The sequence below is a fragment of the Lichenostomus cassidix genome, chromosome 2 (assembly GCF_008360975.1).
Source record: "Lichenostomus cassidix isolate B80296 chromosome 2, HeHo_3.0, whole genome shotgun sequence".
Classification (NCBI taxonomy): Eukaryota; Metazoa; Chordata; class Aves; order Passeriformes; family Meliphagidae; genus Lichenostomus; species Lichenostomus cassidix.
In genome coordinates, this window is record NC_139482.1 from 23,140,569 (window position 1) to 23,157,647 (window position 17,079).

The 17,079-nt window shown below is 39.6% G+C and overlaps 1 protein-coding gene across 2 annotated transcripts; it reads right to left on the reverse strand.

Moving 5' to 3' along the window:
- Positions 1–128: 128 nt before the first annotated feature.
- FAM133B (family with sequence similarity 133 member B) lies at positions 129–15,162 on the reverse strand. Of its 2 annotated transcripts, XM_085050717.1 has the most exons (11): positions 15,019–15,162; positions 11,356–11,453; positions 10,580–10,658; positions 8,293–8,367; positions 8,066–8,098; positions 7,599–7,667; positions 6,943–7,038; positions 5,711–5,758; positions 3,999–4,094; positions 3,673–3,717; positions 129–2,223 (listed from the first exon to the last, which is right to left on the reverse strand). In XM_085050717.1, exons 1-11 carry the CDS (start codon positions 15,040–15,042, stop codon positions 2,137–2,139), a joined length of 750 nt encoding a protein of 249 aa, XP_084906843.1. In that variant the 5' UTR covers positions 15,043–15,162; the 3' UTR covers positions 129–2,136. The 2 variants fall into 2 exon arrangements, with proteins under 2 accessions (XP_084906843.1, XP_084906844.1); XM_085050718.1 differs by lacking the exon at positions 3,673–3,717.
- Between the last annotated feature and the right edge of the window lie 1,917 nt (positions 15,163–17,079).

The following is a 17,079-nucleotide window of genomic DNA, read 5'->3' on the forward strand; positions in this document are numbered from 1 at the left end:
ACTGACAAAGCCCATAAGCATCTTAAGCGGCTACACCCCTTCCCAAGCATGACAGCAGCACTCGAAGCCTACAGCTGAGCAGAACAGATAGTTACAGCCACACAATTAAAATGACATACCACCTTACGTATTTGGAAGACTGGGTCTCATTTCCGTTTTTATTTCTTTCTGTGGCAGGTGGTTGTGTAAAAGTCAAATAAGGTATCACACAGGACAGAGCATTTATGCTATGGTTCATTACAAGTTCTTTTACCAAAACTGCAACACCACAAAAAGAAAACAACCCCAACAAAACTAAACACAAACCCCAAATCAAACCCCTACTGTTCACTGCATCTTGCCTTTATTTTAACCTCACTGACAAGAGTGTCTAGAATTGGTAACATCAAGCCCAAGAGCATAAAATAGTTGATGAAAATATTCTTACTGTTGTTTAGATGCACATTGCTGCAACTCAGTGGTTGTATTTTCCCAAGAACTTGAAGACAATTTCTCTGTGCAATGGCAATATGAATTGGAATTATTTATACATAAAATCTTTCTCTCACAGATTTTAGTTATGGTTTGCAGACTAATAATCAATGTCTTAAAAGTCTTGAAATTCTTGGCAACACAACATTTGAAACATCCTTATGAAACAGAGGTAAGTTCTAAGTTAGCACCTGTGCAATGAAAAAAAGGGGTGGATCAAAAATATAATCTATATTTGACTACCTGGGATGGATGAGCATTTGTAAAAGGCTAACAGAAGGCCCAGCAATCAGTATTTCAATAGAAGATATAGTGAGAATTTAATGTAAACTAAAATCAAATGGTTGCTCGTGTTTTCTTGAGTGCACATTTAATTTAAAAAAGCTTTCTTTCAGTTATCTAAAGCAACTAAATTAAAGTAACACAGCTTTATGACTTAGGTCAACATTCTGTAGCCCTCAAGTACAAAAATATAAATACAAACTGTTTAAACAGTATCTTTAATGAGATTCTGGCAGTAGTTTTTTTATCTAACAAGACACGTCACATAACAGATCTGCCACTGAACTTGCTTAGAGTAAAATCAGCTTCAATATGAAGCTGTTAAGGTATCAAAACCCTGCTTTTTACATGCTAAATATCTTCAGCAAGTGTGCACTTAAAACACAGCAATGAACTTAATTATAACTAAATACATACATAAAACTCTGCAAGTGAAACGTAATTAATAGAACTGGTTACAACAAATGATTACCTGCATTTTGTTAATTTAAAAATGGTACAAATCATGCAAAAAATTTCTAAATATAATGCAAAGAAAGCTACCAGTGTTTGCAAGAAGTTTTCAATTAAACCAAAATTACATTAAATGAAATATGCATATTTACTAGCAAAGGTTTATCGCTATTTCAAAGAAGCAGAGGTAAAATCTTCAGGTTTGGACTGTCAGTTATACTGCAAAATGTCATTGCTCTTGCTTAATGCAGAAGCACATGCTTGGAAGCTCAAAACTGCTTATGCAGAAAAGTCAGCTGACTTTCTGAAGCTCTAGCTTCCCAGGAATGCAGAGATGCATGGATTAAAAATAGCAGAGATTTGCAAGAATCAAAGGCAAAGGCACCCGATTCAGGTAGCCAAAATGGTAGCATTCCCTTTCTCATAGCATGGAGATGGTAATGGGGCAGATGATATACATTTCTACAAAGGCAGCCTTTTAAATGTTATCATTAATTTTCCATTAGCAGACACCAACTTGTAGCAGTTTATGCATAATACTAACCTGCAGGATGAACCTGGGATTTCATTTGTCCTGATTTACAAATAAAGACTATTACTAATGCTTTAAAAGACTATTTTTACTATCTAAAAAGTTTAACTCTTATTTTCCGGTATTTTACACCTCAGCTGGCCTACCATCTCATATAGTCTCAAATACCTTACACTGCTTACTGGAATTTTATAAAAGTTGTACCTCATGTATTAAGCAGCAGGCAATAACAATGGTCTTTCCCAGCACAGCTGCATCTGGCTGGCTACTGAAAGATTAGGAATACTTCTAAAACACAGGAAAACTCATGCAGTTTGGTAAAGTTTGCTGTCATTTCACAGTTTAAGTTTCCTTTAGTCATTGCACTTCTGTTGATAGTCTCAGATTGTTTTAAAATATTATTCTGAATCCGAATTTGAACCAGCAGTCTTCTTTTTCTTCTTTTTACCATGTTTCTTGTGCTTCTTTCTCTTTTTTGTTTTATCCTAAAAAAAAAAAAAAGTTGCTGTATAATACAATTGCCATCTATTACATTCCGCTAATGCAAAATGAGAGCACAGAAAGGGTATCTTTGCAAAGACATTTCAACAGAGATTTCTACAGAAGCCTATAGAGAAATCACAAAAAAAATTAATCTTTACCTATCAATTTGCACTATATTGAGCAGTCTTCAATTTAAATTTATCTCCACCATGGTATGGCTATTTCACACCTCTCATCACTGTCACTATTACATTGCCTAATCTTTTAAATGATTTTCAGTGCTTTATAGATTACTGAGAAAGTAATAAGGAAGTGCTTTGACAAGTAGTGACATTTTACAGATTTTAAAGTAAGTGCTTGAATTCACTGTGCAAAATTAAATAGATCAATTGCATGTGGCTAGACTACCACTTGCACCTTGTTTAAAATAAAACAATTATGATTTCAACTGTAAATATAAATACACTCAAATTAACCCTACTGGATTCTGAAGTTAGTATGCTGATCACTACAACACAGAAGCTGAGAGATGCAATCTTGCCTTTTTGCAAGCAGAATTTCAACTGAATTCTCAAACAGGTGTGGCATTACATAAATGAAACAATCAGTATAAAAGGTTTTTTTTATACATATTCCTTACACATAGAAACTTTTTCTTAAAAAAACCCCAAACATAATCAATCACTACAAATGTTAGGGCAAACAGTTCATATGATTCTGAAAAAACAAACAAGTTCCCTGGAAAAATGTGTACTGAGTATCAGTGTAGACCTTCCCTTTGCCTTACCTCATCTGGACAACTAAGATGCCTAATTAGGAACACTGCTGCTGACAGGGGAGATAGACACACAGACATCTCAAGTGGGCATTCAGGATCCCAAACCCACTCTACTCATCACTGAGGAACCTCACGTACACGTGGTAAATCTGCATTCTATTTAAATCACTGCTGAACCTTCCTCTCACTCTTATCAACAGACACCAGTAACAAAATTAAGAGAAGTAACAGGCTGCTGCTGTTATTTGGTTGGGGGAAGAGTTATAAGAAGAAGGTAAGCCATCTCTACTGCCTTTCCACAGTGGTAGAGAAGGTTTGCCAAGGAATTACACATAACGTTAACAAAGGAACAGCACTGATGTCTGTCTGTGTGGCAAACTGCTCCCCTACTTGATACTATACAGGTATTAGTAGTTCTAGGAGGTTGATATGGAATAAAATATATGCTACAGTAAGTGTATAAATCTCAAATCACATATAGGTAAAAGAGTGGCAAATCCTTCTTTAATTTAACAACTGAAAAAGTGACCTCAGGAAGTAAATAGAGAAACTGTTAGATGTAGCAGTAGACTACTGCTGTAAAACATTTGCATTACTGAAAAATGTGAAACTAGAAATTAACCAAGTACAGAGTATTTATATCCTAAAACTACAGTGTAAGAGGGATACTTGCTGTTTTCTCTTTTTCCTCATTGCTTTTCTTCTTTTTTGCTTGCACCTAAAGAAAATTAAACCAAATGTAATATCCGTAAAAAACTGATTCTCAATGAAATTAATTCAAAATTACTTGTAGGTGATAGAAGCTAGTCTAAACAATCCTTAAAAGTTCATTTTAAAAAGAAAAATACAAACAATTTTGAATGCACTGCACTCCTGAATTGACCTGTACAGAGAAGAACAGTTTCAAAAATATATTAAATCCAAGCTAGACCATTCATTCACTCATGAATAAGTAAGCTACAAGCACTGTAACAATTGAAACTGAGGATTCACACTGACCTCCTCTGTCTGATCCGACTCAGATACAGATTCTGACGATAAAGGTCCTTCACCACGATCGGCTTTCTTCCTTTTCCTGTGGTGATTTTTACCTTCCTACACAAAATCATGTATTTTGTGAGTAAAGTTGAAGCTTTCAAATTTTATAAAACTTCTGCTTAAAATTTAAGATTGAAGTATCACTTCTAAGTTGTGAAATATTTTAAAATATTATTGACATTAAAGTAATTACCCATCATCATCAAATTACCCTACCAAACTATTAAAATGCTTCTAGTGAAAATAGTAATTTTCTGTATATTCCTTGTTACCAAGATACAGCAGCTTTCTAAAAGTGAGAGGAATAACAATAGTCTCTTATTCTAAATAATAACACATAGAGGAGTGAGCATTTTAAAATAAAATGTTCCACCACTATTAAATAATGAGTAACTGACGATGTCTCAATAGATGCATACAAACACTGCAGCTTCAGATTCTTGCTTTGTTCATGAAAGAAAAAGCTCCCTCTATGTTTGTGTTGAACCAGGACAAGCTGTCCTTGCCAGCTGTACTTCCAACACATTGTATTTCATTCCAGTGCATTTGAAGGACAGTTTTTTAAAAATTTTGATGCTGCACGACATTGCTCTGATGAGCTACTTTTCTGCTCACTGCACTTCCTTTGCTCTGCAAAAGGCAATGTGTTCCTAAGACTGAAGGCACTTTCACTCACTTTCTAAGACCAGAAACTTCCCAAAAGAACTCATGAAAAGTACATAGGCTGCAGCCCATCTGAGACATTGAGGATCTGCAGGTAGGGGAGGACGTCTAGTGCCTGAGTGTCCTTTGCTTTCAGATGTGTGAAAGTAGTGTTACAATAAGGGACTGTGGTAGATACTTGGTCTTGAAGTGAAGCCATTTAAGAGGAGTTGATGGGGAATGGACACTGTAAAATAGATGCAGGAGCAAGGGATGAGAAATCAGTATATTTGCCTGAATTTGTACATCAAAGTCAATACTATTGACTGGAACAGTAGAGGCCAACACGGTAAGAAAGAAAGTAACTGGAGAGAAAGACTAAGGTGAACTCCGAAAGCATTTTTAGTTCACCCATAATGCAGTAATAACTAAAACTGAAGTCAATTAGATTATTTACATTAAAGATAATGAATGAGTGTACAAAATGGGGTGGTGGTGGGAAAGAGAAAGGATTGTCATGCTTAGAGAAATGACAGAACAAGGTAGCTTTTCTTAAGCTAAGGCATTTTTCTCTGCAATTCTTCAAAGTTGTTGTAAGTATAGTATCTATAATTATGACTACATATAGATAAAGAGATCCTCTGCATATGTTTCTTAATTTACAGCAACAAGCCAATAACCTACCACACATGCCACTGAAAATACAACACATTTTTAGCTCAATTTGACAGCTAAAGGTAAACTCCAAAATACTAGAATGCAGCTGATCTACTATAGCAGATTAGATATAGTTTTAATTTACCTTTGCAACAAGAAAAGATCCAGTGATTTCCACCAATAATTACTAAAACAGAAGATGAATCCAACTAAAAGTCTCCTTCAAATTAGGTGCACTGAATACTTTCTGACTGTGTGGGTTTGGACAGAAAATTTCCATAGGTGTAAATGGAGGCATTCAATTTTAAAAAAAGAAAGCTCCATTATGTATGCAACATGCAGTTCTGATCAAAGGATTTCAAGAATAAAAATACCTTCTCTTTTTCACAGTCTTCCTTTGACCTCTTCTTTTTTGTGCTATCCTAAATAGAAAGGAAAACAAACCACAACATAATCATTTCACAAAAAAGGTAGAAATCCCCAAAGCAGACTGACCAATAGTCTTTTTATGTCTATTGAAAGTAATTTTTCAAGATTGTCTTTTCTACCTTGCAGTTAATAATAATAATATAAAGAGCCACAATTTTGATGCAGCTGCTAATTTCCTGATCCAGCAGCATGAGCAGGTCTGTACAGAATCAGGTAACAGCATCCTTGCAGGACACTTAGAGACCCTCTGGGAAGGACAGCAGCTATCAATGCTGTAACCACATATAACATGTAACAGCTGGGAGTTTTTATTCTTTATCAATGTCCATCTCTACTGATCAGATGGGGTTAATCAGGTATTTCCCCAGAGTCTTCTGTAGAAAAGGTATCTCTGGGTGCCTTTATGTAGCAAAAGTTTTTAACCTCCCAATAGCACCAATTCATAGGTGTCTGCAAACACTCATTCATTACAATTTATACCCCACTAAATTGGGTATTCCAGTAAAAGCCTGTGAGAGTCCAGACACAGGATCTTAGAAAGTCCCTGTATTATTAATATTTAAGATAGAAGTACAGTTACTAACACTGTAAGACAGAAAAATGCTAACATAACAGAACAAACTGCCTCATGTATCTTCTTCACTTTTTTGTTCATTCAGTAAGCCCATGTATCTACATTACTGTACTTCAGAAAAGGAAAAAGACAACTTCCATTTAATATGCCTTTGGGAAAGGCTCAGTTTTCCAATAGAAAACTACTCAGATGTTTAGAAATGCTCTGGCCACTGGTATCCTGCAATACCTGCATATTCAGAGATGGTGTTCAATTAAATTGCATATTCAAAAGAACATTTTAAGTGTTAATGTGGTAGCAAAATGAAACATTTGAGCAGCACAAAAGCTGCATGTGTCTGAATTCAGAAAAATAACTACAAATTGCTGTAATAAAGCATGTTCATTTTCAAAAACCAAATTATTTCTGCTAGGCATTGTGGTCAGTGGAGGCAGATTTTGTATCCAATGTGGAAGATACAAGTGCAGCTCAGGCCCAGCGAGAATACATAGTTTTAAATGCAGAAGATGAAAACCCATATGAATATGTTAAAGTCAGAAATCTTCATGTTTTTGTAACACCAACCAAGAAAACTTGCCAAGAGCAATACATGTGCATATTCACCTTGCTGTCTGACTCAGATTCTGAAGTTGTGCTTGCTGAAGATTTCCGTGAGGAGCGATACTTCTTTTTCCTTCTTTTCTTCCCTTGCTTTTTATCCTATTCACAGATATTGTAGAAAGAAAAGGAAAAACACAAGCTTGAATTTATTCTAACTAGAATTAAAGATTTGCATTAAATGTAAAGAAAAGGAAACATCAAATTCCTACATGTTATAATGCTCTCCTGAGGAATAAAGTACACTACAATTGATTCGTTTAGTGGAGGACCTTCATAACTCTTCTGCATTGAAAAAATGCAAAGTGGTGAAAAATCCAGGTTCTCTAGATTCTGTTTATTATTTAGATGTGTGCTGCAGAATCTGATTATCTGTAACAAAGATTTTTGCTAGACAGTAAAAATGGTATTTTTGCATTTTTATGATTAGATGGGGGATTCTATTAAAAAAGCAAATCAGTATTAAAATGGATGCAGTTTACATGCCAGGACGCCAAAACCTTTAGTGTTCATATAGAAACTACTGAACATATATATATGTCTAAAATTCAAAACTTTATTATATGTACCAAATGCATAAAAACTAAATGGTTTTATCCAAAATCTGTGTTAAATAAACCTCACGATCAAAACATGACAGATACCAGTAAATTAGCTCTTACCTCATCTTCTGAATCAGATGAACTGCTGGAAGAATCAGAGCTTGATGAAGAAGAGGAAGATGAAGACAACTTGACCAAACACAACAAAAAGTGAAGCTTGTGAGATGCAGCATTTTGTCTGGCAAATAGTCAAAAGCCCATCCAAACACTCCCTTTAAAATTTCTTCATTTTCAAATCAAAACCAATAAAATTTTACTTCAGAGATGCTGGTCTTACACAGACTTTCTTAAACAAATGTCTAAACCACTTCTAAAATTTTTCATTTAATAGTATCTATTTAATGCTCTTTTCTTCCTTTTCATCTTCCTTGTACAGAATGTATGCAAACTCTTTCTAAATAAAAGTAAGTTAATTTAACATCTAAAATCAAAATTACAGCTATACTTTCTCTTTCCAAGAGAACTTAAATAACAAACAGGAACAACCCCAAAGCAAAAAAGCCAAGAAAACTGAAAATTTTGCTCACCCTATTAGATTTCTTCTTTTCCTTCTTCTTTTTCTTAAAAATAGAATAAAACAACTGTTACTTTGGCATAATTTTCTTTTGGCATGCATTAGGTTTATGAACTTTGATGATGGCTTTTAAAATTATGTATTTATGAAAAGTTTTATGGAAAGTATTTATCAAATTCTGTGTTGGCAGCATTGATGATGAATCCAGTTCCAAAATGTGTGCAATTGAAAACAACTTACCTCTTTCTTTTTGGAGGAGCTCTCATTTCCACCCAGTAATTTCTCCCTGTGTTTTTCCAGTTCTTTCCTCCAATTCTGGAAACAAAACCAAACAGAAACAGTGACAGGAAGGTAATTTCTGAAAAGCTTTTTTTTAAGTTCTCCCCTACCTGACATTATAATTTAAACAAATACCACAGAAAATAAATATATAATGTTAACCAGAGCTGTAATACACTTGATTTTACAGAAGATTAATATTCATCAAAATACAGTGTTAGCTCACACCTTAATGTTCAAGTTATTTGGCTTTAAGAGATTGCCTTTTAAAAGAGATTTATCTTGAAAATCATCAGTTATGGTATTTTTGCTTTTGTATCACAGTTTCTTGCATGAGCGCTTTAGAAAACCAGGGTACCCTACCAGAAAAACTGTGATTTTGTCTTAGTTCTAAAAATCACCTGAAACAAAACTTCAAGACAACTTCTCCTGGCCCTTCTTCAATGTATGGGTGTCTCTAGTGTCTGTTCTGAGCCTTGTTGGTGTCAGCAATAATTATATCAAATTACTACACACATCTTCATAGAAATGCTCTTATTTTGTTAGGCCAAGCACACTAGCTGAATGAATAAAAGTCTCTTCTCATTTCTCCTTTTCAATTCCCCACCTGGTCTCTAGGTTTATCTAAAATGCCCCCTTCAAGAGCTCTGAAACATCCAACCTGCCTCCATCAAAGTGAAAGGCTGCTGGGTTCAGTCTGCACTGTCAGACACACCATGTGCTCCCTTCTTCATTATTCTGATCCTCACAATGAAGCTGTATTGGTACTGTATTGGCAAAACAACAATGATCCACATGTTGTGCTGAGGGGACAGAAATAACAGGGATCAAGTAACCTGTGCAATGCAGGATGACACACAGATCCCCATGGCAGCACACTATGAATTAGCTGAACAGTGCTGCTGAAGGACAGGGCAGATTAGCCAGGGTACACTGCTGTGGGTGAGGTGCTTCCAGGGACCAAGGCAGCATCTGGGGAACAGTGAAGGGTTGTGTACTTTGATGCACCAGGTGCCCAGAGCTACCTGAGGGGTCTCTCACAACAGCCTGTTCTTCATTATTTTAAAGATTGTGCTAGTGTTTGTTATGTTTTAAACAGAAATGTCCAACAACTATCAGTAAAATAGGGGAGACAGCTCCTCATTCAGAGACCTGTTATCTTTTCAGGCATTCAGAGATTTGTTCTTAGGAGCTTTAGTAATAACTCATGGCCATTTCATGATTCCCGGCATCCCTTCATTCCCTTCTGTACTGAAAAGCTGTTAGCTTCTATGCATGCCAATTTCACTTGTTTCACATTAAGCAAAAATAAAATCAGGAAAGGAATATGATAGGATACTAAACCAAACTCACCAAGCTAAAACCCAAAGAGTGCAGAACAACTGATCCACTCAGAACAGCACCCCATGGCCCTCCAAATCCTGGTACAACTTCTTAGGCAAAAAGGAACAGCAAGAGTACTATGGGGACTGTGCCCTTCCAGGGGAGGAGCATAATCTACTTCAACCAGAAACTTACACACAATGATGAAATTACTGCCTGAAGCTTGTCTCAAGATACCAGGACCCAAGAAGGAACAGAAACAGTTAAATTCATTGTATACTAATTCCTCCCTTGTACACAACAGGAGTTGCATATGAAACTTTCTAAACTGTGCTGATCTTCAGCAGGTACAGAACACAAACATCAGAACAGCTGCATTTATATCAGGGAACCAGCACATATTGTAATCAGCTTAGGACAAGTGAAAAACAAGTGCTGCATAGTCCTATCTCACTGAAGGCCATTCTTTGTGCCTTCTCCCATAATTATATTACATGTATATTCCTTGCAAAAGACATCTGTTTCCAGTAATACACTTTTTTGCACTATACTTGGATTCTGTAACCTTAAACAAGTGAGTATTAGCACAAAGCACTTTGGTTTATTATAGCTGAAAATGCACAGTTTAATTTATTATTATAAGCACAGTTATTTGTATTAATATATTTAGATTTATGACAAGGCCAAGTTTTATTCACCGGCAATTAAAAAAACTTTTTATGCAGTGTTTCTCTGAACTGAAAGTAGCTCTTAACTGGTTAAGTTGTAAACTTAACTTCCAATATCAATGAAACAAAATAGTTGCTCATTAAAAGCTCAAGTGAAGTGAAATATTATAGCTACTTGATACTGTAAATGATAACAGAAGAAAAGTAGCATGTTAGATAAAAAGAATCATGTATAAACAGCTAATAACATTACCAACCTCATTCATCTTTTCTTCAAACTCAGCCAAAGCCCTGGATCCCTTCTTTTTCTTTTCTAGTTGCTCTTTCACTTCTTCCCTGTACAAAAAGGATGATAGATCACAACTTTGATAATTAAAAATACCTTCTTCAATGTCTAACTTTATTGTAGAGTTTTTTTGAAGTTTAGCCTTGGTTGAACTTCCAAGAGAAGAAGAATAAAAGCATCTTAGATGTTACACATATGGTAACCTAACCCTAATAACTTAAGTACGGTAGTTAAATCCCTCCAAAAGATCTAAAGCGAACTTTGCAATTAGGTAAATTGTTCTCTAATGTCTCATGAGGGCAGGCAAAGGGATTGAACATAATGTAAGTTGTTGATTGTATCTCAAAGTGATGGTTTTGTTGAGTAGGGCAAACTGGATTCTAAGAATATACTACCAAAATGGTTTTTTTAGAGATTAATTTGTTTACAAATTAAATATGTCTACAAGATTTAGGTATTACAATTTGCGAAAGAGGCAAGATGACAAACATTTTCCTCTTCTGAGAAACTGTTGCCAAAAAAATACAGACAAATGAGAAATACACATTTCAAAATTAAATTCTATTGTTTTTAGATGAGAAGACTGAACACATGTTTAGAAAATAATACCTTTGTCAGAGACAAAAAATCTTCCAAAATTTATGACTGGATATTCTGGGGAGGAGGTAGGTACCAGTGATGTTTTGGTAAGAGAGGACAAATCTTTCACTTAAAAAGTCGGCAGAGTAGACAGGCACTGCCACTTACCATGTTGGTCTTGGCCTGTTCAAGTAGTCTTGTATTGTTGGTCCTGAATTTGGGGCAGGACCTCGTGCTCTGGCCATAGCTATGGGATTCATATAAGCCTTGAAAATGAAAACAACAAAAAAGAAATACAAAATTCATCAGTTGCACTATGATACCAAAATTTCTTCACAGAAACTTTTTATCACTCCCTGAAAAACAGCTCTGACTTGTTTCTACGAATATCTAAACTGAGTTGATTCAGTCTGGCAGAAAGACTCAGGTAAGTGCTTTCAGTTGGAGTTACACTGTGGCAGAAAGAAGTGATCCACAAAAGGACCATGCTCCTTACAATAATTCCCTTCCATAAGCAACGATTTTGTAAACTAAGAATAGCATAATGATTTCTGAAATATTCTTCCTTGGGATATAGAAAATGTAATTACATTTCAGTGCTCACTCTCTGGGACAACTGATCCTATGCCTTTTAAGTTCTGTTTGAAATTGCTGACAGTTGAGTCCTTCAATTCTGCATGAAATTTCTTGCACCAAAACAAGAAAGCAGTGGTGCTTTGCTACAAATATACACGTATCGAAATTCTGTGATTTAGGGCTAAGCAGGAAAAATCCACAAAACCCAAACATATGTAACCCCAATGTTATGAGGTATTCTATCTTTCAAATCCATGCACCCTCTTAGTGCTATAAAAGATTAAATTAAAATTTAGAATTCATAATCCACCTCAGCAGTTAACGGAAAAACTCTTCCATAATTTTTTATGTCAATCATATTTTGTTCCTGTGAGAAAGAGGTACATATACCCCCTTGTCTCATTGGCTTTTATCACTATATCATCCCAACACTTCACAATTTATTTCTACAGAACATAACACACACTGTTCTTACTGCTCAGTTTGGAGATGAGGAAAAAGATCAAACAGCCAAAAGAATGATTTGCTTTGGTAGCCCAATCTGAGACAATTTTTTAAAGAGTACTACGTTTTGTTGATTCAAAGCAAAGACTGGACTACCTGTGTAGCTCTCACATGTCCAACACTACTTCTTAGCAGGCATTTAGAAACCACCATGCACAGTAAGTGAGCATTTGTGGAAGCTGTCAGAAGCAGCAGCTGCTGCCTCCCCTCCTGCTGCTCCCACTGCAGAAGCAGTGACTACAGCAATGCTGAGTTTCAGGACTGGACTGCAAGCAGGCTGGTGGCCTTCAACTCTTGGGGATACATTTAGTCCTGGAAGAGGGACTCCAGGCTCTGCCTGGGATGGGGCACCTGGCTGGAAGGAAGCACTGCCTGCACAAGTTTGGTTCAGATCCATCAGCTGGACCACTCTCAAGCAATCCGAGGACTCTTTCAAGTGGAGCATTTTTTGACTCAAGTTGACTTTGCAACTCTAACAGTGACACTTGCCACCATTTCTTGGGGATTTGCTTTGTTGCTTTAATTCACACAAAAAGGTAACTAACATGAGCAAATGAACACTGAGGTGCAAAGCAGAAGGATGTGTGCACTCAAGTAGTTACAACACTTAGGTATTCACACTACAAATCAAAAAATTAATAAAACTTTTGTGATTGAATTCCACTTTGAGTGGAAAAGGAGCTCCTTTGGGAATGCAGGACAGCACTATTTGAACACTATTTTCACTGTTTTTAAACAAAGGTAATTTCAACATACTAGACCCATTAGAAACTTGGTTTACTCCAGTGAGCACATCGAATTTTGCTTACCATTCAAAAATTGGTATCTGAAAGTTCTTCTTATACAATTAAAAAAAAAAAAAAAGAGGTCTCTTGCTGCTCTTAAATAAAGATAAGCTACTTTCCTATCTGAGCCAACAAGTAACAAACACCCTGCCACCCCCCAACAAAACTCTCTACCTGCAAAAGAGGCTACAACTGTCAAATATTGATTTTCTACTTGCTCAAACTGGCTAACTGGCTAGGAAGCTTCCTCCCTTCAGTGATTTTCTTTAACCTTACCACAGCAAGTACATAATGACTCTGGACTGCTCTATATTCCATGATTAGGAAATTTATCTGTCTTACATTTGTCTTAAAACATGTTCTTATAATTTCAACCAAGTTCATTTATGAAGAATAACTTCACGAATAAACATTTCTGAAGAGTATTTACCCTACTTTGCCAAACTGCATGTCACTAGCCAGAAGGAGCACGGAAATGCACCCTCAATAAAGAAAGTGATTGTGTGCACATTCATTTTCTTCTTTTGGCAGTTTGCTCAAACAGATATTAACAAAGGTTGCATAGCTCCCCTGCTCATGGAAAGTGCAAGGCACCTTCAGTCAGGCAGTGTTCCGTGGGAACGCAATACTATCACTTGCAAGTATTCTGTAGATGTGAAAAAGCATGTTTATTTTCCATCTCCAAATAGTGAAAAACAATGGTGTATTTAAGAAGGGACATGGAAATCTTCATGATCATACATGAGGAGCAAAGAGTCCTATATTCTAACTTGTCTACACTAGAAGCATGATAGTATAATAAACATTATATAGGAACATAAAGATTTGCTGCCATTGGTATATCCCAGCTGTCCCATTAAAAGAAAATAAAGAATAAATAAATACACACCTGAAACCCTTACAGCACATTTCAACCATTGCTCCAGTCTTGGAGCCTAATACATTGTCAACTCTTTCTTAGTATACTCCATTGTTTTTGATATGTCAATAAAGCAACCAAAGGGACTTTGCCATTGATCTGCACAACATCTGAATCCTTCATGTCTATTACTGTACTATTCCACCAAGGTATGCAAAGATGTGAATGGATCTGAGTACAAACTCATAGCTTATACAAGAAACAAAGAAAGGGGAAAAAATAAAAGTATTATGTGCTTAATCACAAAATTCAGCAGCAAACTCACAATGTCTAAATGATTATGAGTAGAAGGTGAAAGGCTAACTGGTACAAAGACATTTAAAGAAGAACAGGAGGAAGGATGACTGTGTTACTGCTATGTATGAACTCAGGCTCTGCAGTCGGGTGTGCAGAAGTGCATTTTGTGCCCGCTGAGCGCCGGATCCCGAGGCAGCAGAGTGCTGCGCAAATCTCAATTTCTGATCTCTCAGGTACAGCCGAACGCCAAGTTTGAGGAAATGCGACTTAGCAAGGATCAGAGCTACTTCAGCGAGTGCTGCAACTCCCACTGGGAACATTTTATTCTTGTACGGAGCAGGCCAGCATCTTAATCGCCTTCCCCCGACAGATCACAAAGCGGGCGTCAGTCACGACGCTGCCGGGTTTGACAAGGCGATCGGAGGCTCTGCCAGGGAGCCCCGAGCACGTGCCGAGGAGGGACAGCCCACCAGCAGGGCCCGGGCAGCTCGCGGGGCGCCCCGGGCCGGGCGGGGCAGGGCGCAGGGCAGGGCACGGCCCGCCTTTGTCGCCGGCCGGCGGGCCCCGAGCGCGGCCGGACCGAGTCCCGGACCCAGCCGGCCCTCGGCATGCTCCGGCCCGCCACGGGCAGCTCCGCCGGCACCGGGCCGCTCTCGTCCCCCGCGGCAGCCCCTCCCGTCCCTGCCGGCGGTCGGAGCGCGGCGGCGGCCGGACGGGCCCGCCCGGGCCGAGGCAGCGCCCGGCTCCCCACGGCCTCCGCGCCGGGGCCCGCCCGGAGGTGCCGCCGCCGCGGCCGCCCGCGTTACTCACCACGCGGTTATCCCGCTTGCCCATGGCGCCGCCGTGACCCCGCGCCGCGGCCCGCCGCCGCCTCGGCCCGGCCCAGGGCCCTTTCTTCCCCGCGCCCGGGAAGCCGCGGCCCCTCTCGGCCCCGAGCGGCCGCGGAGCTGCGATGGCGGCAGCCGCACAGCGCCGCCTGCCGGAGCCGCGCGCCCCCGCGCCGCCAGCGCCGCCCCGCTCCGCCCGGAGCCGCCCGCGGGGCCACGGCAGCAGCGCGGCAGCAGCGCGGCAGCAGCGCGGCACCGGCAGGGAGCGACGGGCGGGAGGGCAGCGCAGCTTCACTGCAGCGTGTCCAGTGGGGCGGTGGCACCGGCGGGGAGACGCAGTCAGGCACAGAATCACAGAGCGGGACAGGCTGGAAGGGGCCACAGCGGGTCGTCTGGTCCAATCGCCCTGGTTAGGCGGGGTCGGCTTAGAGCACATGACAGATTGTGTCCACTCGGTTCTTGAACATCTCCAGGGAGGGAGACTCCACAGCCTCTCTGGGCAATCTGTTCCAGTGCACAGACACCTGCCCAGTAAAGTTCTTCCTCGAATTCAGGTGGAACTTCCTGTGCCTCAGTTTCCGCCCCTTGCCTCGTGTCCCATTGCTTGGCATCACTGAGAAGAGTCTCATCCATCCTCTTGACACCCCCCGTTTAGATATTGATAGCATCAGACATTAATGAGGTCCCCTCTCAGTCTCTTCTTGAGGCTGAACAGATCCAGCTCCCTCAGCCCCTTCTAACAGAGGTGCCCTATCCCTTCACCATCACTGCAGCCCCTCGCTGGACCCGCTCCAGGAGCTCCATGCCTCCCTTCTCCCGAGGACAGCCCTGGTGAGGGGGCGCAGGGGTGGCTCTGGGGACAGCCCTGGCGAAATGACAATGTGCACTCGTGTCCTGGCGCGCCCCTCTGCACTCTGCCTTGCGGGAGAGGGCAGCGTTTCGTGGTGAGAGGTTTGCCTCCTCCCGATCCATCTAGTAGTCACTCACAGAGGGAGCCGCACTGTTCCCTTTGCCTTTTGCATTCCGTAGACGCAGAGACTAAGGTATTATGAAATAGCAGCTTGTCCGGACATGGAATGCAGTGAAATTGGGCCCTATTTCGGCGGGAGGGGGGCGAGATAAGAAAAAGAGGAAGAAAACCTGTGTACTCATCCCTCGTTAGCCATCTGCACTGCAAAATAAAGCACAGTAAAATCGGCAGGGTTAATATTACATTAGGCTAATGGAAGTGCTAGGACAAGCCCGGGAGTTATCAGGATCTACTAACTCAGAATTTCAAATGTCTTCTTCTTAAAGCATTACCATTAAAAAATTACTGCATGTTAGTCACAGCTTTGTAAAATTGGAGAAAAGTAATCACATGCTAATATGTTAATCATACCAAGCATAAATGAGTTTTGTTACTGAAATAGCTTTGCTGTCTTCATATTAGGGAAGAGCTGGAAAAATTGGTGAGCCCACGGGAATTTGTGAAACCAAATTGCTTAGTAAAACCAAGAGCAGCCTGTGAGGAACTAGAAGGAAAGTAAGAAAATGACTATACTAGATTTGCAAGTAAAATTTGTTCAGCTGCAAATTAAATTTAGTGTTCAAAATTACAAGATAGTGCATAAGGGAAAGGATAACTTTTATTCCTCAGAAAACAGCTGGTATGTTCTAAAACAAGGACGGCTACTTTGGAAACACACCAGGCAGAAGTTCTCCTTGAGCTGCCTGCAACACTGGAGAAGTACACTGAAAACCGAAGAAAAAAATGGCTTTAAAATACACAATGCAGTTAGGAGTATTACCAAGTCTATTATGATACCCCTTTTGTGGAGCACGGTGAAGTCCTTGCCCCGAATGCATGTTCAGATTTGGACATTCTGGAGTTCCCCAAGCACTCCAGTTTCAGGTGGCTCCCCCGTGGCACTGCACACATGCAGGCTGTCCCAGTGCTGCTGCAGCCCTGGCAGCTCCAGGGTGGCCCAGGTTTGGAGCACAGCTTTCTGTGTGTCCCCAGGTTTGGAGCACAGCTGTCGGTGTGTCCCCAGGTTTGGAGCAC

Coding starts and splice junctions, on each gene's coding strand:
- FAM133B (XM_085050717.1), bottom strand. CDS start 15,042: ATGGGCAAGCGGGATAACCGCGTG. Junction 10,659..11,355: donor AACAGGCCAAGACCAACATG/GTAAGTGGCAGT, acceptor CTTTTTGTACAG/GGAAGAAGTGAAAGAGCAAC. Junction 7,039..7,598: donor CATCTGATTCAGAAGATGAG/GTAAGAGCTAAT, acceptor ATCTGTGAATAG/GATAAAAAGCAAGGGAAGAA.